We start from the raw sequence: 27,775 nt of genomic DNA, 5'->3' as shown, positions 1-27,775 counted from the left end.
AAAAGAAAGTAATAAACACTGTGTTAATCCAGATAGTATGACTGACACCGACACTGGTGTGCAAAACTTTCCTCTCAACTGTATCATTACGAAGCAAATATTTCTGTATTTCTATTTGGATCTGTTTCTCCTCCTCGCGCCAGCGTTCGTGTTTAAGCTGGACGCGGGTTCGGCCCACCAGAACCTGAAGGTGGAGGACCTGAGCGTGGAGTGGGACAGTAGCGGAGGGAAAACGCCGATCCAGGACATCCGCAAGGAAAAGAGCAGGACCAGCTCTCCTATGCACTCTCCGGCCAGGTCCGTCCCGCTTCTCCTGCTCCAATCAGAAGCTTCGATTTTGATTTTCACTCCCGGTGAAGGAGGCGTGGCCCATGTGGCTGTAAGTTTCAGTGAAGGAGGTGTGTCCTCTGTGCCTCAGTTTCCACGAAGGGGGCGTGACCTCTGTGCCTCAGTCCGGTGAAAGAGGTGTGGTCTCTGTGCCTCAGTCTCAGTGAAGGAGGCGTGGCTTCTGTGCCTCAGTCTCAGTGAAGGAGATGGGGCCTCCCATTTCTTTCTTATTTTTTAAATTAATTTATTTAAAAAGGAGTGTTACATCATATTGATCAGATTGAAAGAAAGAAATGTTTCGGAAGAGAAGGATAGACACACATCCTTTAGATAATATTGCCTAAGGTTTATTATAATCTAATTCTTCTATGTTATATGTTGCGTATTATGTTCGTTGTCTTTCTTTGGAGGCGATCGTGCTGTTGGGAAAACGTTCCTCTGTCTGCGTGCACTGCGGAGGTGTGTTAATGTGTGTTTATCTCCACAGGACGGCCATGATGTCTCCGAAGAGAGCGCCGTCAGCCCGGGTGGGTCGAGACCGCTTCACGGCCGAGTCCTACACTGTTCTGGGTGAGTCTGGAGGAGAAATAACGTCATGTAGAGAGGATAAAGACTGTTTTGAGATGATGGTTACTGTAGCGTTTACCGCATTCTTCTGTTGTTGTTTGTGTAAACGTCTTTGTTCCTGTGGGCTTTAGTGTGTAATTAAGGTTTATCGATTTAACGTGACGGAAAGATCGGTGTATCTCACCGTGATTACTTGCACGCAGGTGACACCATGATTGATTCAGGGCAGCACTACTGGGAGGTTCGGTTCGATAAAGAGAGCAAGGCGTTCGCTGCGGGCGTGGCACTGCGTTCGCTCGGCCGCTTCGATCAGCTCGGGAAGAGCAGCGCCTCCTGGTGCGTCCACCTGAACAACTGGCTGCAGCAGAGCCTCAGCGCCAAGCATAACAACAAGGCCCGCACGCTGGACTGCCCCATCCCCGAGCGCATGGGCGTCTACTGCAACTACGACGAGGGTGAGGACACCGAATAAACGTGCGTTTCAAACACAGGAGTAAAAGTCGAAACAGTTTATGGATTCTGATTGATCAGAAGGTTTGATTTTTAATTTTTGTAGGGGAATATTACAGTTAAAGACCTCAGACGGGACCAGATATGATCAATGAAGACCAGGAGTCAAGAGGTGCAATCAATTGGAGAAAGTTCGTAGGCCGCTCTGCGTACACACTCATTACAGCCACGATTATACTTTCACCCAATCACTAAGCTAGACATTACATCAGGTCGAGCCATTCTGATTGGTTAAGGCATAGATAAACTTTAGGAAATTTCCACGTATGGGCTGCGATTCAGAAGAATTTCCTCATCGATTATCTGGACGTCCTCTTGTCTCGTCAGATGGTCAGTTCACCTCCGAACATCCTGTGACCAAAGACTGCTGACACACACACACACACACACACACACACACACACACACACACACACACACAAACAGATACACAAACAGATAAACAGGTTGGATTTGGTCAAGCTGGAAACGTTCCCAAAACATATTGATTAGATTACTAAGAATAATCAGAAGGCACTGATTATATACAGTTGTGCCCAAAAGTTTGCATACCCCTTGCAGTATCTTAACACTGTTAACAAAATAAGACGGATCATAAACATCCCATGTTGTTGTTTATTTAGTTCTGTCCTGTATAAACTATTTCACATAACAAATGTTTACATAAAGTCCACAAGACAAAATAACTGAATTTATAAAAATTACCCCGTTCAAAAGTTTACACACCCTCGATTCTTAATCCCGTGTGTCGTTACCCGGATGATCCACGACGTGACGTGTTTATGTTCTGTGAGAGTTCTTCACGAGTCCCGTGTTTGTCCTGAGCAGTTAAACCGCCCACTGTTCTTGAGAAAAATCCTCCAGGTCCTGCACATTCTTTACTTTTCCAGCATCTTCTGCATATTTGAGCTCTTTCTATCAGCGACTATGTGATGTCAAGATCCGTCTTTTCACACTGAGGGACTCGTACACGCGTATTACATTCACTGATGCTCAACAAGGCAACATGATACATTAAGAGCCGGGGGGGTGTAAACTTTTGAACAGGATGATCGGTGTAAATTGTTAGTACGCAGGGTCAGGGGATTCCAGAATCCACCTTTCATTTTCTATAACAGCAGCTCAGACAATATATTATTATTGTTATTATTATTATTATTATTATTATTATTATTATTATTAATGCACTCGTTCTAATACGGTATCGTTTCTATAGTATAGTACATTTTATTTAACATTTTATGGAAGGAGTCTCCAGTGTCAGAGGTAGAAATGTAATGCGTTCTTGGTAACATGACAAGCTGCAAAATTTTAATTTTTTTGTCTTATTAACTTCAAGAGCGAGCAAAAAGAGAGGCTGTGGCTGATTCATGGACGTTCCACAACTTTATACAGTATGTAGCTATAAACTGATGAGAACACACGCCATTATCTAATTCGTTAACCTGTTAAACCGTAGGCAAATTGCTATGGTTTACATGCAATAAAACCCTTTGCTGTTAAAGGAAAATAATCACATCCCCAAGTTTTATCTAGTAAAAATATCGGCTAGACATGCGTATAATAAAATGTCTACCAGGATGTGACGAGTATTTGTAATAATAATAATAATAATAATAATAATAATAATAATAGTATAATGTAGCAACAGTATTAGGATTAACCAAGCACATGTGACAAGGGCATCACATATTTATATTACTTTATAGGGATTTCTTTTTCATTTACAGTGTGTGAAATGTAAGTTTATGGTTCGCGATATCAGTATTCTAGCTGTACCTTGAATCATTATCATTTTGACCCTAGATAAAGGAAACGGGTCAGTTGTAATCAATGAAGAGGATTAAAGGTTATAATTACAAATAAAAAATGAACGGAAATCCAGTGCCAGGTAATAAAGTACTGAGAATGTAGTAGTATGGTTTGGTGTCTGTCTTAACATATACCTTAATTGATCAAGTTTATTGATACTTTTTTTTTTAGACAATTCAAAATGTTTTAATTAACTAAGAGGAAATAAAAGGAATCAATTTTATATATAAACTAATTCAAATGAAGTGCAAAGTGCAGGTAGAAAATGTTTACCTGTTTAAAGTCTGTTAATAATTTTCATGTAAATCTACATACAAGTGATTTACTTACTAATTATAGTTCATTCATGATTATACAATGTTGTGTTATTGTGTAATTATATGTATAATCCTTTAATCAGACTGCATGCCTTTTACATTCCTAACATCATTTATTAAAAATTCGGACTTCTTTGTTTTCCCCGCCCTTCCAGGCACAGTGTCTTTCTACAACGCCAAAACCAAAACACTTCTGCATTCCTTTAGGACCAAGTTCCAGCAGCCGGTTATTCCAGCTTTTATGGTAAGCACCTGCAAACCTGTCTTCTGGTAAACACATTAAAGTATCCGTGTGGTATTGACATGAAGTGACTGAGTGAAATGTCAAGAAAGAAGCGACGTCATGAAAACTTGATGCCCTAAAAGGCGAAACAACTGAATGAGTCATACTTTGTTGTTGTCAAACTGGAACAAAGCATCTTTGAGAGTTTGTACAAATTCAAACGCGAGACTATATGAATATATTCTTTTATAGTAAGAAAAGGTATGAACGCTAGCACACTCCTAACCCAAACCTTAACATTCGTCATATTAATAGTAATTAAGTTGAGCAAATTTTTTTTTTTTAATACATATTCGTAACCATTATATCATGGTCTTAGTTCCAGGAACCTTTTAGTTCCTTTTCCAGAGCTTGTAAATTTGTTCCAGAGCAGGAGGTATTGGGGTGGAGCTTCTGTATTGAACATCACTGTTTGCTCCAATGGAAACTTTACAAAATAAACCAATAGAGAATGTTTTTAAAAGATCTGTAATAGCCAAAGTCGCCGAAGTCAAACTTCATTTTCTACGTACGTGTGCAACAATAAGCCGCCATTTCAGCGACAGCAGCAAGCCACATTTGAATTGAGATTTTCACTTTAGATTTTTTTTTAGGTATGGTGCGCTAAATCGGGAAAAATCCAAATGACTGGGTTCGGGTTAGGGTTAGGCTCGAGTGATTCGCACAAGAGACAAACTACATTCTAGTGCGAATGTAAAACAAGGTGACTCGTAAGGATAATTTTTTTTTTGTTGAAAATGAACAATAAAAAGTACAATTTTTACAATAAAAAAACAGTTATTGTGTGCAGGTGGTTGAAAACGCCATATTAACGTCATGACATCATATTTGGCCGATAAAGAAAACCTCAAAGAACAACTTCAATCTTAATGTTCTGGTTCAAAAGAATTCTAAAACACTAGTTCCTCAAAAAGGTTCCTGAACCTCCATGGAAGTTTGCCTGTTTTAACTCCAGAACATTTCACGTGAACGTATTGAGGTTTAAATTCTAGACCGAAGACGTTTCAGTTCATCACGGATGTGGTAAAGATGATCCTTAACATTTTCTGCTTTGGGACTGTGTGTAGGTGTGGAACGGGAGTTTCTCGGTTCAGACGGGTCTGCAGGTTCCCACCATAGTGCAGTGCGGCCAGAAAAGGAACAGCAACGCCAGCAGCTCCAACGCTAGCCTTACCTAGACCTCCACTCGCCCTCCTCCACCGTCTTCCTCCACTGCTTTGTAGAACTGTTGCCTGTCACTCAGGCTCTTAGCAGCAGCGGAAAGTACACACATTTGTTTTTTTTGTTTGTTTTTTTTGCTCCGGTGTCTGGAAATGGAGAGAAGAAAAGAGAGAAGCACCAGCTATCTGTGCCTTTCAGCTTTCTCATTTCATCCATGAACTTGTGAGACTTACACACAGCAGTATGACTGTACTTATGTTGCATGGTTCTGTCAAGTCATTTTGTGTCACTGACGACAAAAGCGAGGTGACATTTAGGCTGTTTACATCTTGAAATGTTCTCACATATACACCAAAATGTGCGAGGTGAATTAGTTTACACGCGAGAGTTTGTAGGTGTATGTGAGGTAAAATTGCGAACAAGGGTTACTTTGTGAATTCTGTGCAAGAGTATGTTGTGGGTGTTTTTGTGTGAATGCGAAAGCGTTTTTGTGGGTATATATGAGGTAAAATTAAATGCAAGTGTTTTTGCTCAAATGCAAGTGCATTTTGTGGGTGTATCTGAGGTATAATTGTGACTGTGAGTCTTTCTTTGTGAATGTGAGAGCATTTGTGAGCCTATTTGAGTATAAGCGTGAGGGGGAACATTGTGAAAGCAAGTGATTTTGTATGAACGCGAGAGCATTTTCTAGTTGTATGTATGAGGTAAAATTGTGAATGCATGCGTTTTTGGGTGAATGTGCGAGGATTTTGTGGGTATATCTGAGGTAAAATATTGCGAATGTGAAAGCATTTTGTGGGCATGTGTTTTTGTGTGAATGTGTGATTATGTGGGTATATCTGAGGTAAAATATTGCGAAAGCATTTTGTGGGCATGTGTTTTTGTGTGAATGTGTGATTATTTTGTAGGTATATCTGAGGTAAAATATTGCGAATGCGAAAGCATTTTGTGGGCATGTGTTTTTGTGAGGATGTGTGATTATTTTGTGGGTATATCTGAGGTAAAATATTGCGAAAGCATTTTGTGGGCATGTGTTTTTGTGTGAATGTGTGATTATTTTGTGGGTATATCTGAGGTAAAATATTGCGAATGCGAAAGCATTTTGTGGGCATGTGTTTTTGTGTGAATGTGTGATTATTTTGTGGGTATGTCTGAGGTTAAATATTGCGAAAGCATTTTGTGGGCATGTGTTTTTGTGTGAATGTGTGATTATTTTGTGGGTATGTCTGAGGTTAAATATTGCAAATGCGAAAGCATTTTGTGGGCATGTGTTTTTGTGTGAATGTGTGATTATTTTGTGGGTATATCTAAGGTAAAATATTGCGAAAGCATTTTGTGGGCATGTGTTTTTGTGTGAATGTGTGATTATTTTGTGGGTATGTCTGAGGTAAAATATTGCGAATGCGAAAGCATTCTGTGGGCATGTGTTTTTGTGTGAATGTGTGATTTATTTTGTGGGTATATCAGGTAAAATATTGCGAATGCGAAAGCATTTTGTGGGCATGTGTTTTTGTGTGAATGTGTGATTATTTTGTGGGTATATCTGAGGTAAAATATTGTGAATGCGAAAGCATTTTGTGGGCAAGTGTTTTTGTGTGAATGTGTGATTATTTTGTGGGTATGTCAGGTTAAATATTGCGAAAGCATTTTGTGGGCATGTGTTTTTGTGTGAATGTGTGATTATTTTGTGGGTACATCTGAGGTTAAATATTGTGAATGCGAAAGCATTTTGTGGGCATGTGTTTTTGTGTGAATGTGTGACTATTTTGTGGGTATGTCAGGTTAAATATTGCGAAAGCATTTTGTGGGCATGTGTTTTTGTGTGAATGTGTGATTTTGTAGGTATATCTGAGGTAAAATATTGCGAATGCGAAAGCATTTTGTGGGCATGTGTTTTTGTGAGGATGTGTGATTATTTTGTGGGTATATCTGAGGTAAAATATTGCGAATGAGAGCATCTTGTGGGAATGTGTTTTTGTGTGAATGTGTGATTATTTTGTGGGTATATCTGAGGTAAAATATTTGCGAATGCGAAAGCATTTTGTGGACATGTGTTTTTGTGTGAATGTGTGATTACTTTGTGGGTATATCTGAGGTAAAATATTGGCGAAAGCATTTTGTGGGCATGTGTTTTTGTGTGAATGTGTGATTATTTTGTGGGTACATCTGAGGTTAAATACTGTGAATGCGAAAGCATTTTGTGGGCATGTGTTTTTGTGTGAATGTGTGATTATTTTGTGGGTATGTCAGGTTAAATATTGCGAAAGCATTTTGTGGGCATGTGTTTTTGTGTGAATGTGTGATTTTGTAGGTATATCTGAGGTAAAATATTGCGAATGCGAAAGCATTTTGTGGGCATGTGTTTTTGTGAGGATGTGTGATTATTTTGTGGGTATATCTGAGGTAAAATATTGGCGAAAGCATTTTGTGGGCATGTGTTTTTGTGTGAATGTGTTATTATTTTGTAGGTATATCTGAGGTAAAATATTGCGAATGCGAAAGCATTTTTTGTGGGCATGTGTTTTTCTGTGAATGTGTGATTATTTTGTGGGTATATCTGAGGTAAAATATTGTGAATGCGAAAGCATTTTGTGGGCATGTGTTTTTGTGTGAATGTATGATTATTTTGTGGGTACATCTGAGGTAAAATATTGCGAATGTGAAAGCATTCTGTGGGCATGTGTGAGGTCAAATTGTGAGTGCGAGTGTTTTTTTTGCGTGTGTGTGTGAACACGAGAGCAATTTATGGAAATGAAAGGTAAATGCGAGTGTGAGAGCATTTTATGTATTACTTAAGGACATTTTGTGGGTGTGGAGGGATAACATTTGACGAACAGCCTGAATGCCACCTCATAGCAAACCAAAATATTATATATTTATATATTTTCTTTTCTTTTTTTTTTTTTTTTAAACTTCTAACGAGTTCCTTGTGTCTGCTCGGCCATTTAAACCATTTCAGTTGACTGTCCTGTTGTGTGGCTTTGTTTGAACACATTTTTGCACTGAATGTCTTTTACTCATGAGGCGTCTAATTCTGCTGAATGCTTCTCAAGTGAAGTTCGCGTTATATTATATTCAGAACCAATTTAGCACACTAACTTAATGCTCGTAGTTAAACGATTCCTATCGGATATATACAACATTGTTGTTCCAGCAGACGTCCATATGGAGGGGTGGAAGGGACCACAATAGACGAAAAGTGTGTATGATTGTGTGTATGAGTGTGTGTGTGTATGTGAGAGACGATGTACCTTAGTGTATTGCTGCCTTTGTAAAGGCGAAGTTTTTACGCTTGCGGCGAACAGGTCGTACTTGTTTTTGTTGCACACAGATGTCGGACATAGGCGAAAATTCCAGTTACCTCCACAAATATGTACACTATTTTATCATGTTTTTCAGATGACGTGCGCGGTGATCATGTTACTAGATATTACACTCTGCTGTTCGGTTTTTATTCTCGCTAACAGTCTACTGCGACGTACTATACATCTCTGTATATAAACCATTAATGCTTTAATGCTGAAACTGTCGTATTATAACACGCTGTAACGTCTTCAATCTTCCTCGTGTTGTACTGCTGAGCAAGGTAATAAAACACTCAGACAGCCATTTGCGGTTGTTTGCGCATGTTAACAACCTTTTTAAAGACTTCATCCCAGTTACAGTTTCGAGCTAGTTATCAGAGAGATGTTTTATCTACTGCAGTAATATGTTGTCACAGCGACAGTTTGATTCATACCTGAAATGACCTGATGCTTAATACAACCCCAATTCCGAAAAAGTCGGGACAGTACGGAAGATGCAAAAAAAACAAAAACAAAAAGAATCATTTGAAACTTGAGTTCACGCTGTGCTATATTGAAGACACATTATTAACACATTAGTCGATGTTTTACTTTGGGAATTGAATTTATTTTTGAAAATATACACGCCTTTCAAATCTGATGACTGCAACACACTTCAAAACAGTTGGGACAGTCGACTGTTTACTGCTGTGTAACGCCCCCATACCATGACAGACGCTGGGTTTTGGACCTGACGCTGATAACAGCTCGGACGGTCCTTTTCCTCTTTGGCCTGGAGAACACGACGGCCGTTTTGTCCAAAAACCATTTGAAACTTCGTCTCGTCGGACCACAAAACACGATTCAACTGTTCTACTGTCCATCTCTGATGAGACCGAGCCCAGAGAAGTCGGCGTCGTTTCTGGACAGTGTTGACTTGCAGCTTCTGCTTTGCATAGTAAAGCCTTAACTTGCATCTGTGGATGCAGCGGCGAATCGTATCGACTGACAAAGCGTTACCAAAATATTCCCGAGCCATGTCAGGATCTCCATTACAGTCTCGTGACTCTTGAAGGACTAGGCCTTTTATGGAGGCTCCTTATATACTATGATTAGACGATCGCCTCACCTGTTTCACATCACCTTTTTATTTCAACTTGTCACATCGCTATGCGCTATTAAATCACCCCTGTCCCAACTTTTATAGTAAGTGTTGCGTGCATCAATTTCAAAATAAACTTTCATCTTCAAAAAAACTATGGAGATGAGTAGATAAAACATCAAATACCTCGTCTTTATACATTTTTTTGTTTGTTTGTTTAAATACAAGTCACAGTACATTTACAAAATCACTCCTTTTTTGTTTTTATTAGCATTTTCCACACTGTCCCAACTTTTCCGGAACTGGGGTTGTAGTATAATGAATATGATAGTTTGGCAGCAACAAGCTACCATATTGTCAGAAGACTTAGTTGCAGCATTAGTTACCTCTGGCTATTACAAAGCCAGCCCTGGCACTGGAGACTCCTTCCATAAATGTTCAATAAAGATAATCTTCTTAACATATCAATGATTACATGTTATTACACGCTGTTCTAGAATATTAATCAACACTTTCTGACCAATCAGATTCAAGAATACAGTCAGGGCTTTGCTGTATTCTTCGGAAAAGGCTAATAGAAGAAAATTCCAACAACTAAATCGTTTGCTTGATTGATTGATCGATTGATTTATTTCTTCATTCACATTTATGGTGCTTTTCACAGACATCAGTATGAGAACAAAGACAGAAATTCCTTCCATTTTAAAGAATGCTGCTATGCTGTATTGTGCTTAACGTACGCCGTTTATTACAAACACAACCAAATGATTAGTCACTGTAAATGATGATCACGGTTAAGTAGGAAAAGAAATGCTGCATTATTTACTCTAAATTAGAATACTGTTAAAAAAGGAACTAGGTTTATAAAGAAGACAAAAAAAAAATTAGCGATAATGCTATACAGAAGATTAGATTTCGAATTAGCAAAAATGCTATACATTGATTTACTGTCTGAACAAACTGTATGTCAGATACAGACGGTAATGTGGCAAAGACATGCTTTTACTTCCTGTTACTTCCTGATTTACATTGAGGAGGCGTGGTAAAAACTAAAGTACAGGATCAATAAGCTGTTAATCTTCATTATGCTTCACGAGCATCCAGCCAACTGGACAACACACACACACACACACACACAGCACTCTGTAGTCTATTCCAAACGTACATTCTTGGCTGTGAATCGATGGTATATTTTACACTGAAGAAAAAATTGCTCAATTTTGCAACTTTTCATCCTTCAATGTCTCCTTCATTTACGAATAAAATAAAATTAAATAAATCCTTCATTTATATATATTTATTTTCGACAAGCTGGTTGGCCAGGGGTCAGAGGTTACTCTGAAACAGCTATCGATTGCAATTTTTTCTTCAGCTCTTCATTAAAACCTGCGTAGAAGCAAAAACAAGACGATTACTGACATTTCAATGTACAAAACATTTGACATTTTCTGCTCAGTTTTTAATAAATAAAGTCTGTAAAAATTTTGATGATTTACATCATAGACAGGTCATTTCTTAACGTGATATTGTGCAAAAAACACAAATATAATAACACATAATATGTAATAACTTGTCTTACTACAGGTACTTTATTTAATGAACTAAAAACGAAAATTTGTCTTTAAAAAATGACAATAATAAAATCATGAATATTCATGTAGTGATTAATGCGAAGTAAGATGATCGTGAATAATGTGATCATTTACTTTTTTTTCTTCTTTTTTTTTTTTAAATCAACAATGCAGTAATACTCAGCTCCATAATAATTCCAAATTATTAAAACAAATCAAATGCTTCACATCTGATAATTAATAAATTACCATAAGTGGAAATCTGGTTTATATGATCATTTCATTTTAATAATAAAAAAAATTAAATAATTTCTAGTCTAGTTGTCTTCCCTTTCCTTGAACGTCTAAAATAGGATTAAAAGAATCACAGGATTCAGTGGATCACATTACAGGTTTCTGGTGATGAAAGGATGATGAAAGGAGGAAAAGCTTGTCAATGTTTTGTAATTGCAATTCCCTTCACAGACAGCAGAGGGCCTTAAAAATGAAATCCTAAACTTTAATAGTTCTGAAAGTCATGGATATGAAGGAGTTGACTCTTACTATGAGAAAGGCTGTCTGTGACAGGCAGTGATGTTACCGGCCTTCTTGGTTTTGTTTCGTTGGTCACTGAGGTGCTGCGTGTGCGTGCAATTGGTGGGAGCAAAGCCCCGCCTGGAACAAAGATTTCATCAACGTGATTTTTTTTTCTTTCTGGAGCAGATTTGTATTTCAGTCAGGAACAAACAGTAACTGTTCCACTTGTATGGTATATTTTCCTAACGAGTATTCTAATTAGCTAGTGACAATACAATACGCACAATGTAACTGAAGTGATTCGTTGGTCTACTGCTAACTAGCTTGCAGCATGAATACTGTAAGATCACAATGACTTATGGGTAAATTCTTCTCCTGAACTCTACACTTGTATCATATTTAAACACACAGCGTTTTATTCTCTGTTATCATCATTATTGCTGATATAAATCTTTATATCTACAATATAATGCAATGATAATAAATAAATAAATAAGAAGCAAAAGTCAGGTCACCTACCCGGACCTATCTGCAGTTCAGGAAGAGACATCTGATGCACCAAAGGTTTCACTGCAAACACACAACAATGTTTCTCATTATCATATAAAACACTTTCTCCCACCTTTTTCCTCAGAATTTGTCTCGACCTTAAAGTCTTAGAGAGTGACCGGAGTAAACGACAAGCTGAATTCAAGCTAAATGGCACCTTATGACCACATATAAGCACAATCGTTAACCTACGGTTAGCTAGTTTGCCAGAAAACCAAGCCGATGCTATTTTCTTGTGCTATTGAAATGACCGAAAATACAAGTCCTCAATCGAAAACTTGCACAAGATCGTTCTTGTAAGTCATAATTACAAAGTTGGAGCTTCGGATAGAATTTTGCAACCCAAGCTTCTGGGGTTTTAAAGCAGTAGCTAAGATTTCTAGCGAGTTATCAAGTAACTGTTGTAGGGAGTAAGCCTGTAGCTTAGGGTGACCACATGTCCTCTTTTTCCCGGACGTATCCTCTTTTTCAGTCCTTAAAAAAAAGCATCTAAATTTGAGAAAATGTCCTAGATTCGGCTTTATTTTCATTATGATGTGCTTATGGTCTAATACTGCATCACGTGTGCGCATGTTTGCATCGCTTTAACCCCTCTCTGTAATTCCCGCCTTCCCGCACACCGATTGGTCGATTATAAAAGGCTTGCAGGCAACTATTGGCCAAATTCCAGCCTCTCGACCTTTTGCCTACTCTCAACGAAACAAAGTCCAATTTTATTTATTTATTTATTTATTTATTTATTTATTTATTTATATTTGGAAAACCAGAATACGGTCACCAGTAGCCCTGTTACCTAACAAGCTGGCTAATTGGACTAACTATCATGTAAATAAAACTATTAACCAGATTCACTCACGAATTAGCTAACATTAGGTTAATATTATTATACTGTAGTAACCAGGCTCACTAGCAAACTAGCTAACATTACCTAGGCTACTGTATTGTGTAAACTAGTAGTCAATGTCACTAGCAATCTAGCTATCAAACATTACACTTACTAGACAGTTGTACTTGTGTAATCCAGTAGTCAAGCTAGCTAACATTTTTGCTGAAAACAAGCAAACTGTGTAAAGTATGAGCCCTGTTCACTAGCAGGATAGCTAATATTAGGCTATTAATATTAGGCTAGTTGCCAGGTTTGCTAGCAAATTTGGCTAACTTTAAGCTAATTACTATACTGTGTAAAGCAATAAGTAAGCTTGCTAGAGAAACTGGCTACTAGTTTTATTACCCAATACAATAGCTAACCTAATATTACATATCTTGCTAGCAAATTTGGCTATTACTTTACACAGCAAAATAGCTAACATTAAGCTAATTATTATATTGTGGGAAACAGTAGCTGAGCTTGCTACTACAGTAAGTCCTAGATATCATGCTGTGTAATTTCAGTTCTCCAAATATTCTTCAAATGTTACTGTTCTTATTTATATGTCTTTTTTATTTATCTGTCATATTTATCGTATTCACGACCTTCTTACAGCTGTTTGTTTACGAGCGCTAGCAGTGTGGTGCTAAAATCTCAAGTTCTTCATTTGAGCGTAAAGATTCTTTAAAGCGCATTCTTTACCTGGGGCGGGCCGAGGCAAGGCGAGCGGAGGAACTGCATCAACGTTGTTCTCATCCTCATCTGAAATATACACACACACACACACTTTACACACACTTTACACACACGGCGCAATGAGATGAGAGGGGAAACAAAGAAATGACTCGGGGACTGACCAGAGGGGTTTTGGTAGATGTTATTGTCTGGACCAGAATTTTTCTTCTTTGGAGCTAGAGGGTTAATGTCATTGTTAATATCATAATGTTAATGCCTATATTTGTGTTTTTTTGTATATGTATACATATGTAGAGTGTGTGTGTGTGTGTGTGTGTGTGTGTTATAAGAACATGTGTAGTACCTGGTTTGGGGGGTAGTTTAGGGGGCAAAGGGCTGCTGGATGCAAAGCACACACTCTTCTCTCCGTTCTCCTTATCGTCCGTTACATACTCTGAAAGAAAAAAATGACACGTTGTGGATTACAAGAGAAGTCGAGGCATTACTGGGCATGCTCACAACACACACACACACACACACACATTAAAGCAGGAGAAGATCTCTATATGGAGATTGAGGAACAGGTACAGTGTGGAGAACCCATTAACGCTAGGCCAAGCCGAGTACAGCAGTATAGCAACTTTGCTAATATTTGGCTACCAATTGTATTGAATAACAGAACCATTGGCCAGGTTAGCTTGTATACTCTGATCTATTATTATTCATCTCCGTCTCCCTGAGACGATATGAGGAAGAAACCTTAAGAGGAACCAGACTCGAAAGGGAACCCGTGTGTGACAATAGAGAGAGTGATTATTAATAATTCCCGTCTATAACCGTGTAGTAACATGGTCCGATAGTGCAGCCGTGTAACCAGGAAGTTCATGAAAGTTCTCACGTGAAGCCTGTTTTGTTGAACTAATCTTCATCACTGATGGAGACCTGAGTGCAAATCTGTTCGTAAACAAAACAAATGTACGCCTGATATCGATAAGAAGTATCAGATCAGATCAGATCAGATCAGATGCGTGCAATCCGGTTCCTTTCTGATTCCCAGATTTCACTGAGCACGCGATCAGATTCGCACACACACACAGACATATCAGTCACACTGATCTCCTAAACGCAGTTCTAGGAAAGAGATGGGCTGAACACAAGGTTTATGTGCGTTTACATCTCTCCTGGTGCCATAAACCTACGTCACAGAGGTCAGAATCTGACCTGTCAGATTAGGAAACATTTTATACAGGCTGCAAAAAGGGCGAGCTGATACAGGTATGGGTGTGTTTTCTTACAGGAAACGCGCACCGACCTTCCCAAACACTGCAGAGGCAATGGTTCCTTATCAAGAGGCAAGTCGTGCGTCTACGCGAGTCTACGCAGGCAGAAAGTTGTGATTAATGCGTTCTTTATCGGTCACAAGCACAAGATTCAAATCAGATTAGATTGGATTTGTGTAACTATTTTGCAGGGTAGTTCTAAGAACTTATATAAGATTGTAAACAAAATCTAACATGGAAAACGCGTGTGTGGGCGTTCCTACAACAACAACAACAACATCGCAGAAAGATTCTTTAAACGAAACTAAAATTCTAGACGGCCCGGGAACCACGACGTTCAGAAAACTTTCTGCGGACGTTAAAGTGTCAGCTTGGTCTCGACCCTGTCGCCGTTTCGTCATTCGTTCAATCAGACCCTTACGGTGCTTCTCGTCACTATCATTTTCACGTGAGCTTCTTACCGATGCTTTCTTCGTACGTGTGCTCCAGAATCAAGGGCTTGAACGCTCCTCCAGTCTTCTCCATCAGATAGTCTATCACATCATGGAGTGAGGTGCAATGAACCTGGAACAAACGAGTGCAGTGTCGGATCAGTCCTGCAAGTTAAAGCCTACACAATGCTAGTTATATATGTAAGGAATAAAACCCAACGGCGCGCACGGGGACTTAGTGGTTAGCACGTTCGCCTCACACCTCCGGGGGTCGGGGTTCGATTCCCGCCTCCGCCCTGTGTGCGCGGAGCTTGCGTGTTCTCCCCGTGCTTCGGGGGTTTCCTCCGGGTACTCCGGTTTCCTCCCCAGTCCGAAGACATGTGCTGTAGTCTGATCGGCGTGTCCGAATTGTCCGTGGCGTGTGAATGTGTGTGTGAGATTGTGCCCTGCGATAGGTTAGCACCCAGTCAACTAATATAAAGAAACGCTTTTCACTTGTTTACGAGGCTCGTCCTTCGTACTGTATACGCGCTTACTATAGAAACGATAACGCATCAGTAAACCTGTGATTAACCAGCTGCCGTTAAAGAAAATTCCTTCGCAAACCTCTGACCAATCAGAATCGAGCATTAAACGGCGCACCGGGTTCTGTGCCTCAGTTGATTTATCGTATTTCAATTTGCCACATCCACTGTATTTTATACCGAGCTCTTGGATCTCTATCTTACGTTCACGCTCGACCACAAACTTTGTGACTAAGCAAACCCGTATTGCGCAACAACAATAAAGTTCACTCATCTGCTGCAACCAAATCTTAACAATACTTCGGGCAATCAAAAAAGCCGACTGGCGCTTCATCTGAGTTTGCATGGGTTAGAATACATTTGAAACTAACACAGCTTTATAAAATCGTAACCCAGCAATTACTCATATACAAAACACACACAAACACACACACACATGTGTGCTATGTAAATTTTTGACTGATCATTAATCAACTTTATGATAGCATTCCCAGAGACGCTCAAGCTCTTTACTTCCTTGTACTGGAAAGTACCGTGCACAGTAAATGCCCTGGCCAAAACAAATACCGGTGTGCTGAATATGAAAGCATTTTACAGTGAATGCTGTACAATGAGAATGCTGAACTGAAAGAGAATGTTCTGCGCTGTTCTTTCTAACAGTGTTGTACTCACTGGATTGTCAAGAGCCAGGGCAAATCCTCCATCAGGGATCCGTGTCACCCGGTAATGTCGGACAACGGGCCTGTTCACGGAGGGAAAAGGAAAGAGAGACGTGTCATTTTAACGTTTCATTCATTTCAGAGTCACTCATCACAAGGTATAATATTAGCAACTATGACACATAGCCAAAGGGAACGCAAACACATCCACAGAGTGTTTACGTAACACCCATTACATCTCAAACCGGTTTATACCGGACCTGATACCTGTCACGGTCCTTTTATGTATGATTTTATTATAAAAGTAGGTGTAAAAATACATGAACGTGCCTTTGTGCGTGCATATATGTGTGTGTGTGTGTGTGTGTGTGTGTGTGTGTGTGTTACCCGTTGAAGTCCTGCCGAGTAGTAACGGCAAAAGAGTTTCCGTCTCGGCTGGGTCTGAGCAGCAAGTTTCCTTTTCCTTTGTGCTTTTCCAAAAGGATCTCGGCATCCTCCCGGACCACCCTGTGAAAGCACCTGCAGAGCAACACACGGGTTTGATCGATACGATTCACAACACTCGACACTGTGGGCTAAGAGCAAACGAAAACCACGTCTACTTCTCACTGAAACACAGATTATTTGGCATAAAACGTGCATATCGCTGGAATATTAGCCAACAGGTGCAAGGAAACTTATATATGTAAAAGAAAAAAAAAAGAGTCATTTGTTGAAGACCAGGAGTCTGTACTTCAATCAGCCAAGAAGATCAAGAGTGTGAACTTCAGCATTTAGTTCCTTGGGCTATAAAGGCAGGAGTCTGAACTTGCATCTGAATTTACACTGGCATATCGTCCAATCAGATGAGGTGTCTGAGACTACACTGGTGTATTAATCCAGTGGTTTTCAAAGTGGGGGCCGCAGCCCCCTTGGGGGCCTCCAGGGGGCGCCCGGGGGGGCCTCAACAATTTGGTGTGAAAAATAAATAAATACATGATTTTCTCTTTCTGACTCTCAGACAACCGCACACACACAATCAATTCCTGATGTAATGTAAAGATGTAATTATTAATAAAAAAAAAGGGGGATATATTCAGAAGTCTGTATTTTTAATGTGTTTTAAAGACATCTTGCAAAAGGCCGGCCTCGGTCAAATGTTAAAGCCATTTCGGGGGCCTTGCAATGGAAAAGTTTGGGAACCCCTGTATTAATCAATGAAAGGAGGAGTCTGAACTTACGCTGGCATTTCGGACAGTACGGACAGGTAATTGTCAAGGTCTGGGGAAGCTACTGTTATAGAAGGTCGCGCAGATGCAGTTTTTTCAGTGATGTCATTGAGTCTCTCGATCTCTTTCTCCACAGCTTCTCTCAGCATGTGAATCTGACCAGGCAGCAGGTTGAGGGTGGTGGGCACTTCCAGCTGCGAGACACAAACATCTGCAGTTAACCCTCGTGTAAACCCTGCTGTTTCTGTCTTTCGCTGCAAAGACATATCGTACGTCTTTTCTTAATCGTTACATCTGAGCCATTTTCAACGGGGAATTTCGGAAAGAGCGTAACAGTAACGAGATAGAAACTTGACGTAACGCGGTAGCTAAAAATATCAACGATTAAAGGCATTTTAAAAACAATGAAGCGACCAAAACAAAACCACATGCTTACAATAATCTGGCACTCACTTGAAAACAAGAATGAGGACACCGCAACACAGGGGAGTGTACGTTACGGTCAAAAGGAAAAGACACGGAATTTTGCGCTTGTAAATTAAGTAAGGCCGTGTCGAGATGTGGTGTAACACGCTCCGCTGGAGAAGCATGCAGTTTGGAATTCATCCAGGGAAAGGAATAATCAAATTTGTTATGTACTTTGTGTTGACATTGTGTTGAATGAAAGCATTTTTGTGGTGGTTTGTGTGGTGGTTATCTGTTCAATACCAAGATACAAGTACTGTCGTGAATAATAAGTCATAATTCTGAGAAACATTCTGATTATTTTACTAAGGCTTCATCCGAGTACGCTTTATCCATCCATCCATCCATTTTCTACACCGCTTATCCTACAGGGTCGCGGGGAACCTGGAGCTTATCCCAGGAGGCATGGGGCACAAGGCGGGGGTCGATTACATACACATTCACACACCCATTCGTACACTACAGACACTTTGGACATGAATACTCTTGAGCTCGAAGTTTATTTACCCAACAGCAAGATGAAGAGACAGTAGAAGAGACAGGAGATGTCGGTAATAGCTAAACCATGGCAAATCAGCCAATAAGGCCAGGAGCCTGGATAAGGAGAAGAGGATCTGGGATATCAGCCAATAATAGCCTGAATAATCACCCAAGAGCAAAAGTCTGAGCTGGTATACTGGCCAGTAAGAACTTATACTGGCATATCGGCCAATAAAATGAGGAGTCTAAACGTATGTACGCATATCAATCAGCCAATAAAATGAGGAGTCTAAACGTATGTACGCATATCAATCAGCCAATAAAATGAGGAGTCTAAACGTATGCAGGCATATCAATCAGCCAATAAAATGAGGAGTCTAAACGTATGTACGCATATCAATCAGCCAATAAAATGAGGAGTCTAAACGTATGTACGCATGTCAATCAGCCAATAAAATGAGGAGTCTAAACGTATGTACGCATATCAATCAGCCAATAAAATGAGGAGTCTAAACGTATGTACGCATATCAATCAGCCAATAAAATGAGGAGTCTAAACGTATGTACGCATGTCAATCAGCCAATAAAATGAGGAGTCTAAACGTATGTACGCATATCAATCAGCCAATAAAATGAGGAGTCTAAACGTATGTACGCATATCAATCAGCCAATAAAATGAGGAGTCTAAACGCATGCAGGCATATCAATCAGCCAATAAAATGAGGAGTCTAAACGTATGCAGGCATATCAATCAGCCAATAAAATGAGGAGTCTAAACGTATGTACGCATATCAATCAGCCAATAAAATGAGGAGTCTAAACGTATGTACGCATATCAATCAGCCAATAAAATGAGGAGTCTAAACGTATGCAGGCATATCAATCAGCCAATAAAATGAGGAGTCTAAACGTATGTACGCATATCAATCAGCCAATAAAATGAGGAGTCTAAACGTATGTACGCATATCAATCAGCCAATAAAATGAGGAGTCTAAACGTATGTACGCATATCAATCAGCCAATAAAATGAGGAGTCTAAACGTATGTACGCATGTCAATCAGCCAATAAAATGAGGAGTCTAAACGTATGTACGCATGTCAATCAGCCAATAAAATGAGGAGTCTAAACGTATGTACGCATATCAATCAGCCAATAAAATGAGGAGTCTAAACGTATGTACGCATATCAATCAGCCAATAAAATGAGGAGTCTAAACGTATGCAGGCATATCAATCAGCCAATAAAATGAGGAGTCTAAACGTATGTACGCATATCAATCAGCCAATAAAATGAGGAGTTTAAACGTATGTACGCATATCAATCAGCCAATAAAATGAGGAGTCTAAACGCATGCAGGCATATCAATCAGCCAATAAGATGAGGAGAATAAACCTGTGCTAGCAATAAGAAGTCTAAATCTTTCTGTAAAGCTGCTTCGTGACAATGTCCATTGTTGAAAGCGCTATGCAAATAAAATTGAATTGAATCGAGTCTTGGCATTCTGGGGAATAAGAGGAGGAGTCTGAATCTGCGCTGGCCTATCATCATCATCATCATCATCATCATCAACAGTAGAAGAGCAGAAAAAAAGGACACTGTAACCCCAAAACATGTGACTGCCTACAGAAAGCATTACTGACCTTAACAATGGAGAGGATGAAGCCTTTCCACAGCTCACGGGCTTCTAGACTTGGAGCCTAAAACGTTAAGATTGACAAAGAAACACTGAAATGAACGACTGGAGATTAATCCTTAAGGATGGAATGATATGGGAAATGAGCAGCCGTGAATAAATCCTTATTCCGTATATTATTATTGGATTGTGAAAAATAACAAATACACTAGCGTTGTCTCCATTCATACCGCATCGATGCTGGATTCCGCACTCTGATTGGTCAAAAGGGTGTTTCGTTCTAACGCGTCGTCGTTTCTATAGCAACAGCTCGTTCACAGCGACTCGTACGGAGGACGTGCCGCATCTTTATTTAACGGGTGTGGAGGGAATTTCGATCTTTTCTGCGATTGATATCGACGAATCGAGCACAACATGACTCGTGGAACACGTTAAGGAGGTAAAAATTGTGATTTCGGGATTTTGTCTTTAATTGTAAATGGTTTAAAAGGTGTAGTCGAGGCGCCCTGATTGCTGCTGTTCTCTGCCAGGTACTGATGAGTTTCTGATCCTAACGATTCGAGCTGACTCTGCATAAAGATCATACATGAGTGGATCGGATTGGAATCGATATATTTTTGGATTGTGATATTTTTGGACTGTAATAATTAGAACAGTGTAAACGTTCGACTTCATCATAATAATAATAATAATAATAATAATAATAATCTGTGAGGCAGAGAATGTTAGCTAAAGAAAGAAATGCGTGATTAGCGACTGCGTCTCAAAGCTGGAACTCTCACCACGAGGTAGATGTCGTCGTCTTCTAAGCGCAGGTGGAGTCTCGCGCTGTCGAGTTTGCGATCGAGACTGGGGTCGTCCGTCAGAGAGATGAAGGTGGACAGATCCTGCTTTTCCACATACTGCTCGCACGCACAGACGAACAAATGTGAATAAAAACCTGTCAGAGCGCATAAAATCCTTAAGAACATAATGTAAAAAAAGAAATGAAAACGAACTTACGTTATTGTCCTTGCTGTGGTTGTAGAAGAACAGCGAGTCCCCACACAGTTCAGCCCAGAACCTGCGACCAGTCTAAGAAGAACAACGGAAAAACGTTGCTGTGTTTCGTACGTCGCAACACGTCTATGTCCATCTTAACACACGGAGTGTATGTGTGTATATGTATATAATGTTTAATATTTAACACAAGCAATATGTTTTTATGTATTTTGCTATATATATTTTCTAATCATCTCCATTTTAGCTAATAACTGCTATTGTTGCTTTTTTTTTAATGATGGACCCTTCGATGCTTTTGTCTTCCTGTGTTTAAACATCTGGCGTATACTCATGGACTTTCAATGTCAGATTAACCCTACTAATCCCACGTGTCCATCCCGCATCGAGTGATTTGTGAGAAATGCAGAGGGGGGGAAAAAAAAAACAATTCTTACACAGCCTACAAAGACTGGAAGCTTTTTTTTTCCCCTCCGTTCTACTGTTGCTGCGATTTTTCCTGTCATAAGGTTATACTGTCGTATTCGGCCGCTCAGAAGTAAAGAATGATTAGCGGCCGGAACGGCCGAACAGGTTTGAGGAATGAGAAGAATGGAGGCGAAGGTTTCCTATTCCTTCCTGCCAAACCTCGACCTCGATCGAGTTGGTTGCGATCGTTTGTCTGGATTCTTACGGAATCACTCGGCGGCGTGCTGTATCGCGGAACGTAAACATGCTGCAAATCACTGACACGCTTTCTTTCTGGACTCGTTTCGGAACTCTGAGGAATCCTGCTCCTGCATCAGTCCTGGCAATAAACAACAAACCTGTGGCTCGGAGGTTTCATGCCAAACGCATTGTTAACCTTTAAAAAGCGACGTCATACAATACGTTTTAATCAGTTCTGGACAGCTGGACATTTATTTCATTAAAGTAGTCAATTTTGCTGATATTCGACTTCGGACGGTCGTGCAGTAAGAACTTCAGTGATGTAATGTTCACTGTTCCACAAAAAAAAACCCTGATTTATTTGACTAGTTAAGAATTCTTAGCTTCTGTGTTGTTGTTGTTGTTTTTTTACTCAGAGCCCTCGCTGAGAGAGAACCTTCCAGTGTTTCTGCACAGCGACAAACTGAAGAACCGGTTATATCTGAGGTGCCAACGGATAATAATGATAATGAGTCGTTATTGGTCACAGTGAGATTCTTTTCTTCACATACATACACAGCATGTCAGGAAGTCAGGGTCCGAGCACAGGGTCAGCCATGATACGGCGCCCCCTGGAGCAGAGAGGGTTAAGGGCCTTGCTCAAGGGCCCAACAGTGGGAGCTTGAACCCCCGACCTTCTGAACAGTAACCCAGAGCCGTAACCGCTAAGCCACTACTGCCTCAATTGAGCCCATTGACATTTGCACAGGTGTCTTGAACTTTCTGATATGAACTGACTCTATCTGGAAGCCCCAACCCTAACCCCATAACACAGGGGTGGGCAGTCTTATCCGGAAAGGGCGGGTGTGGGGGCAGGTTTTCATTCCAACCAAGACAAAGCCATACCTGAATCTATTGAAAGCCAAGATCAACTGATTAAACAGGTGGAATCAGGTGCTTGGTTGGAATGAAAACCTGCACCCACATCGGAACTTTCCGGATACAAGACTGGACACCCCTGCCATAACACATGAAGTGGGCCTCATGGGGAAAATGTCTCAATATGTTTGATTTAAGATGCTAGAGTGTTAAAGAAATCTTTTTCCCCATTAATAATGCAAACTTTCATTTCAATTCTGTTGGGGGGGGACCCCTGCAGACCTGCCAACATGGTGATGAGCTACGGGTGAAAACCTTCTCAGTGGCCCAGAGGAAGGTCTTATTTACGACTGGGATTCAAACCCGCAGCCATCTGGTCAACAGCACAGAGTATTAAGCGAACACTGTTTCCTTTAGGCCAATCGTGCGAATGCCATAAGAGCCTACCGTATCCGCTGTACTGGCTTTACACCAAAGCTATGGGACGTTCCCCGCTAAGCTGGGAACCGCAACGATAAACAATTTAGTAACCTGAATTACTGAAAGACAAAAGTTCATACAGGAAAGCTCATTTTCATCTACCCGTTAAATACACAAACATCTGACGTCCTAGTTTTATCTAAACACATCAAACAAGCGGGTTTGTGTGTGTGTTAGTGAGTGTTTGGGTAAAGGGTGCGGTGTGTGTGTATGGGGTGTGTCTGTGTGGGGCGTTTGGTGGTTAAACCAGTTCTCATGGACGTCTGGTGACACTATACGGCACTAGATTCTGTCAGAGATACGCTGTCACTTAGTTAAGGGGAACTTAGACGAGTCTCTCAGTTAAACAAAAGAACAAAAGAAATATCATAAAGGCGTGTGTCGCTCGTTTATTCTGTGCTGCTTTGCAGCATACAGGAGGAACCTCGAGGCTAAATTTAGCACAGACAACAGGTACAGTGGATATATAAAAAATAAAAAAATAAAAAGTTTACACACCCCTGTTAAAATTGCAGGTTTTTGTGAGGTAAAAAAATAAATAAATGAAAATCACGTCAGATATTTTCCCTCGGAATTCAAGTTTAAAAAATATAGAGAAAAAAAAGAAAGAAAAACTACGGAGGCCCTGAAGTGTGCAAAAAAGTTTTTTTGTTTTTTAAAAAAAAAAATCCCGGACACTTTTGCCTGGTTGCGTAAGTATGCACACCCCTTAATTAATACTTCGTTAAAGCACTTTTTGCTTGTAATACAGAACCCAGGTTTTGGGGTGAGAGTCTACCACAGAGTATGCTCCAGATCTATCAAATTACAAGTGCACAGCCCTCTTCATATCATTCCACAGTTTTTGGGTTGTTGTTTTTTTTTTTTTTTTTTTTAGAATATAGATCTGGGCTCTGACTGGGCCGTTCCAAAACGTCCATCTTCTTCTAAAGCCGTTCCTTTGTTGACTTCAATGTTGTGCTTGTTCTTTAGCTGTTTAACAGAGGAGGCCTGCAGGTTTTGTGCCAAAATAGATTAGTATTTGGAGCCATGCACGATTCCTTCTATCTTGACTGGAGCCCCACGCCCAGCTGAAGAGAAGCAGCCAGAAAGCACGATGCTGCCAGCACCATGCTTCACCGCGGCGATGTTCTTCGGACGATGAGCCGATAAGAATTATGAGTCAAACGTTCTAGCGTGGTCTCATCAGACCATGACACATGTAAACGTAGTCATGTGAATAATACAACTAATTGAAGACATCCAGGGTCCTGGTCCTTATAGGGCATCATAGCCCAAATATAACACAAGGAGGGACTGCTCATAGAGTAATAGAGTAACCGCTAATCATTAAGTAGTGTCATTTGTCATTTACTGACACAAACAGCAAACGAACTAGCTGGCTAACATTACCCTTACGCTCACTCGAAAATCACGAACACACCAGCGGCGTTCGTAAATCATCCGCCCGCTGCTCCACCCCAGTGAAGACAATAATGAGAGCAAAGTCCAGAGGAACTGCCCAATAAATACATGTAAATATTATCACCCTTATTATGAGCTCTGTCAGGCGTGTTAAGGCTCGAAAACCCCTTTCATGGTCCGTTGGATGTTTCTTATTTACAGTTACAACAAATTATGCCTCATTTAACATATCCAAGGTAAACTGATTCTATATCCTTGATGCATATATATATATATATATATATATATATATATATATATATATATATATATATATTTAATTTTGCCCACATCACCATCAGCAAAGTGCGGACTGGAGGACCACAGAGTTTATTGCATCATTTGGGAACGAAGTGGAGTCAGGTATCATCATGCGCTGACCTTTATCGCCTGCAGAGCCCGGTATTGAGCTCAGAGACTTACTAAAACGTCTGCTTGACCAGAAATATCATAAATTCTTCAAAATCCTCTCTCTGGGTTCCATATGACTCAGTTATTGTGCACAAGCTGCCATGAAAAGAAAAAAGCCTGTTGGCTTAGAGCTGGGTGACGATATGAGAAAAAACATCATATCACGATACTCGAGGACGTTTCTACGATATATAGTTTAGCTAACAAACTGTACTAAACTGTCTTTGATGGTGCATCAAATCAACGGCATCCATTCGGTACCATTTCCATTCGTAATTATTCAAAACATTCAAAAGAAATACACCACCATACCGACGATATCTCAGAAAAGTGTACCGTGGAATCATTTATCACGATATTGATATGATATCGATATTTCGCCCAGCCCTATGTTGGCTAATACGTATCTAAATGACTGCAAGGTTGTAAAAGTGATACTTACAGTATATTATAGGTTTGGATGGATGCTAAAGTGGCTAACATTGTCAAGAAAATAAATAAAAAATTAACACAATTAAAAGTTGAAATAAAATGAAATTACTTTAAAGAAATTAAAACAAAACATACCGATTGGCTACGCCCGTACTGACCGTGACGGTCGTTATGATCGTTACTGAAAGATATACGGTGCATTTACAATAGTAATGAACTTAACACTCGCGGAACATAACACCATTTTACAGCCTTTTACATCAGTACTGAAGTTTCATTAAACTGTAAATATACAGCGCCTCGCAGTAAAAATGATGTCTGTCGTTTTACAGCTGTAGCTTTCTCGCAGCTTATAAAAGGCAACGAATATTTCACTGTAAAATCTACAGGAAACCTTTCTCCAGCGTAACAAATGTCTGAACGTAAACGTAAATAACGAGCAAAGCCGACAGCTGGCATGGGTGAAAAAGTTCAGACGTGTCGTCCTAGATTTTTTTTTTCTTCCTTCTTCTGGTAAGTCATTCGAGTTCTGAGGAAGAAATTCGAGCTAAACGAGGAAGCCGGGGAATCCGGAAAGCGACTCAGACGTTGCGTGACGAGGAGGGTTCGTTCGATGGAGATGTTAGGGAAACACAGAAAAGGAATCCCTGCACACTGGGAACACCCCACAGGACAAGACCAATTCGGCACTGTCTCGCTCAGATCCTTACACATCGACTTCGAGGACCAACTAATAAATATACACCCCCCCCCCCCCCCCTCCCCCGCGCCAGGTGCCATGAGATAATCAGTGCTATTCTCTGCTTTCACCGTTCAGTGGTTTTAATGTTATGGCTGATCGGTTTATTTACCTGTTAGAATGTTGCACATGTACTTTAAGCTCGTTTAGTATCCAATGTGAAAAGCACGTTCCACAAATGACTACAAATGACCTCAGTGATGTGTAATTATGTAAAAAAAAATACCACATACTTACTGCAGGAAGTGCTGCTGAAAACCTTTCTCTTAATCTCTGTGTGTAAATATCGGACTAGAAATATATATTTATATAAGTATATTTATAGAACAGAATAGTTCAGATTATCTATAATTGTAAACCTCTGGTTTATGTTCATTTATTCGGAACCGTTTTAGGGAAACACAAACCCTCTGTGAGTTTAAGTTTATGTTCTAGTAAAAATTTGGGTTTAAAATGAGTCGTTTAGTATGAGTTATTTTGAAGGTAGAGGCGGTTTATTCGGCGCAAGCTATAGCGCTGAAGGTCATGAATTCAAATCCCGGCGCTGCCAGGAAAAGCCTGCCAAAAGCCATAACCTTCACCTGCTCAGGTGTATCCCGCCTCCACTTTTTATTTATAAAAACGGTCGTTTTAGCCGACTTTGGAGCTCTATTTCTGCGACGGAACTTGTTATGTCCCCCCGCTTCAGACACTTTGTTTATTCCATCAAAAGGTATTTATTTATAAGATGTATTTATTCCATGATTCAGAAACAAATAAAGGATCCTTTTCTTGCGATTTTTTTTCTTCCTTCGAATTTCGTTCACAATGATCTCAGAAGCGAACTGAATGGAAACCGTGACCGGAGTGGATCCATACACCCCTAGTAAATATATGGCAGGACTTTACTGGAAATGTTTTTACTCTGTACACGCGTGCTGCCAGCAAATCAATGCACATTTTATTTATTTACAGTATAGACTATGAATATATATCATATCCCATATGGGCTCCTCCAGGTGTCCTGTATGTTCATTTAGAGAACTACCTCAGTGACTAAATGAAATGTAAGCTGATTTGCACAATAAGTGTGCATGAATGAATGCATGAGAGAGGAGACTCACTTTATTCTTTAACGACCTCTTTTCCAGAAATCCCTCATAGTAGACTGGGGGCAGCTGAGATTTAGACCGCTGCGCGCGCCTCATCGCCGCCATGGGCACGTACAGGAACCGAAGAGCGCGAGGAAAGAAACTCTCTCTCTCTCTCTCTCACACACACACACACACACACACACACACACACCTACCGAACAACTCGTAATGACATGTTAATACACCTGCGCTGACGGATAGACTTGTGTGTGTGTGGATAAGAGTGCGTCCAGGTGTTTTCTTCAGGTGAGTCGTGACAGAAGGAAGTAAGCAGCGAGACCCCGCCCCCTCTGTTGAAATGACTGCCTGGTTATGAGAAAACGCCAAAGGCAAAAAATAGATTGATTAATTATGATTTATGTCGCGTGTAAATCGGTCACATCAACAGCCGAGCAAATATGAAGGCC

General features: G+C 40.1%; 2 protein-coding genes across 2 annotated transcripts in view; one reads left to right on the top strand and one right to left on the bottom strand.

The window, feature by feature from the left end:
• Positions 1-9,827, top strand: part of fsd1 (fibronectin type III and SPRY domain containing 1) — a 20,677-nt gene extending 10,850 nt beyond the window's left edge. The window contains exons 9-13 of the mRNA XM_017467449.3: positions 144-297; positions 815-897; positions 1,098-1,349; positions 3,689-3,777; positions 4,884-9,827. Of these exons, the coding sequence (XP_017322938.1) occupies positions 144-297; positions 815-897; positions 1,098-1,349; positions 3,689-3,777; positions 4,884-4,994 (689 nt within the window). The 3' untranslated portion in view covers positions 4,995-9,827. The remainder of the gene's footprint in view (positions 1-143; positions 298-814; positions 898-1,097; positions 1,350-3,688; positions 3,778-4,883) is intronic.
• A 135-nt stretch (positions 9,828-9,962) lies between these two features.
• stap2b (signal transducing adaptor family member 2b) lies at positions 9,963-27,618 on the bottom strand. Its single transcript, XM_017467440.3, has 14 exons — positions 27,339-27,618; positions 21,228-21,299; positions 21,008-21,127; positions 20,233-20,289; positions 17,657-17,838; positions 16,824-16,955; positions 16,450-16,519; positions 15,284-15,386; positions 13,907-13,996; positions 13,725-13,778; positions 13,570-13,629; positions 11,970-12,020; positions 11,478-11,588; positions 9,963-10,749 (listed from the first exon to the last, which is right to left on the bottom strand). The coding sequence occupies exons 1-14, from the start codon at positions 27,429-27,431 to the stop codon at positions 10,697-10,699; spliced, it is 1,248 nt and encodes a 415-aa protein (XP_017322929.1). The 5' UTR covers positions 27,432-27,618; the 3' UTR covers positions 9,963-10,696.
• Between the last annotated feature and the right edge of the window lie 157 nt (positions 27,619-27,775).

The sequence above is a fragment of the Ictalurus punctatus genome, chromosome 5 (assembly GCF_001660625.3).
Source record: "Ictalurus punctatus breed USDA103 chromosome 5, Coco_2.0, whole genome shotgun sequence".
In the NCBI taxonomy this organism is placed as follows: Eukaryota; Metazoa; Chordata; class Actinopteri; order Siluriformes; family Ictaluridae; genus Ictalurus; species Ictalurus punctatus.
The sequence above is the reverse complement of the archived record's forward strand: the minus strand, read 5'-3'. Positions and strand labels throughout refer to the sequence as shown.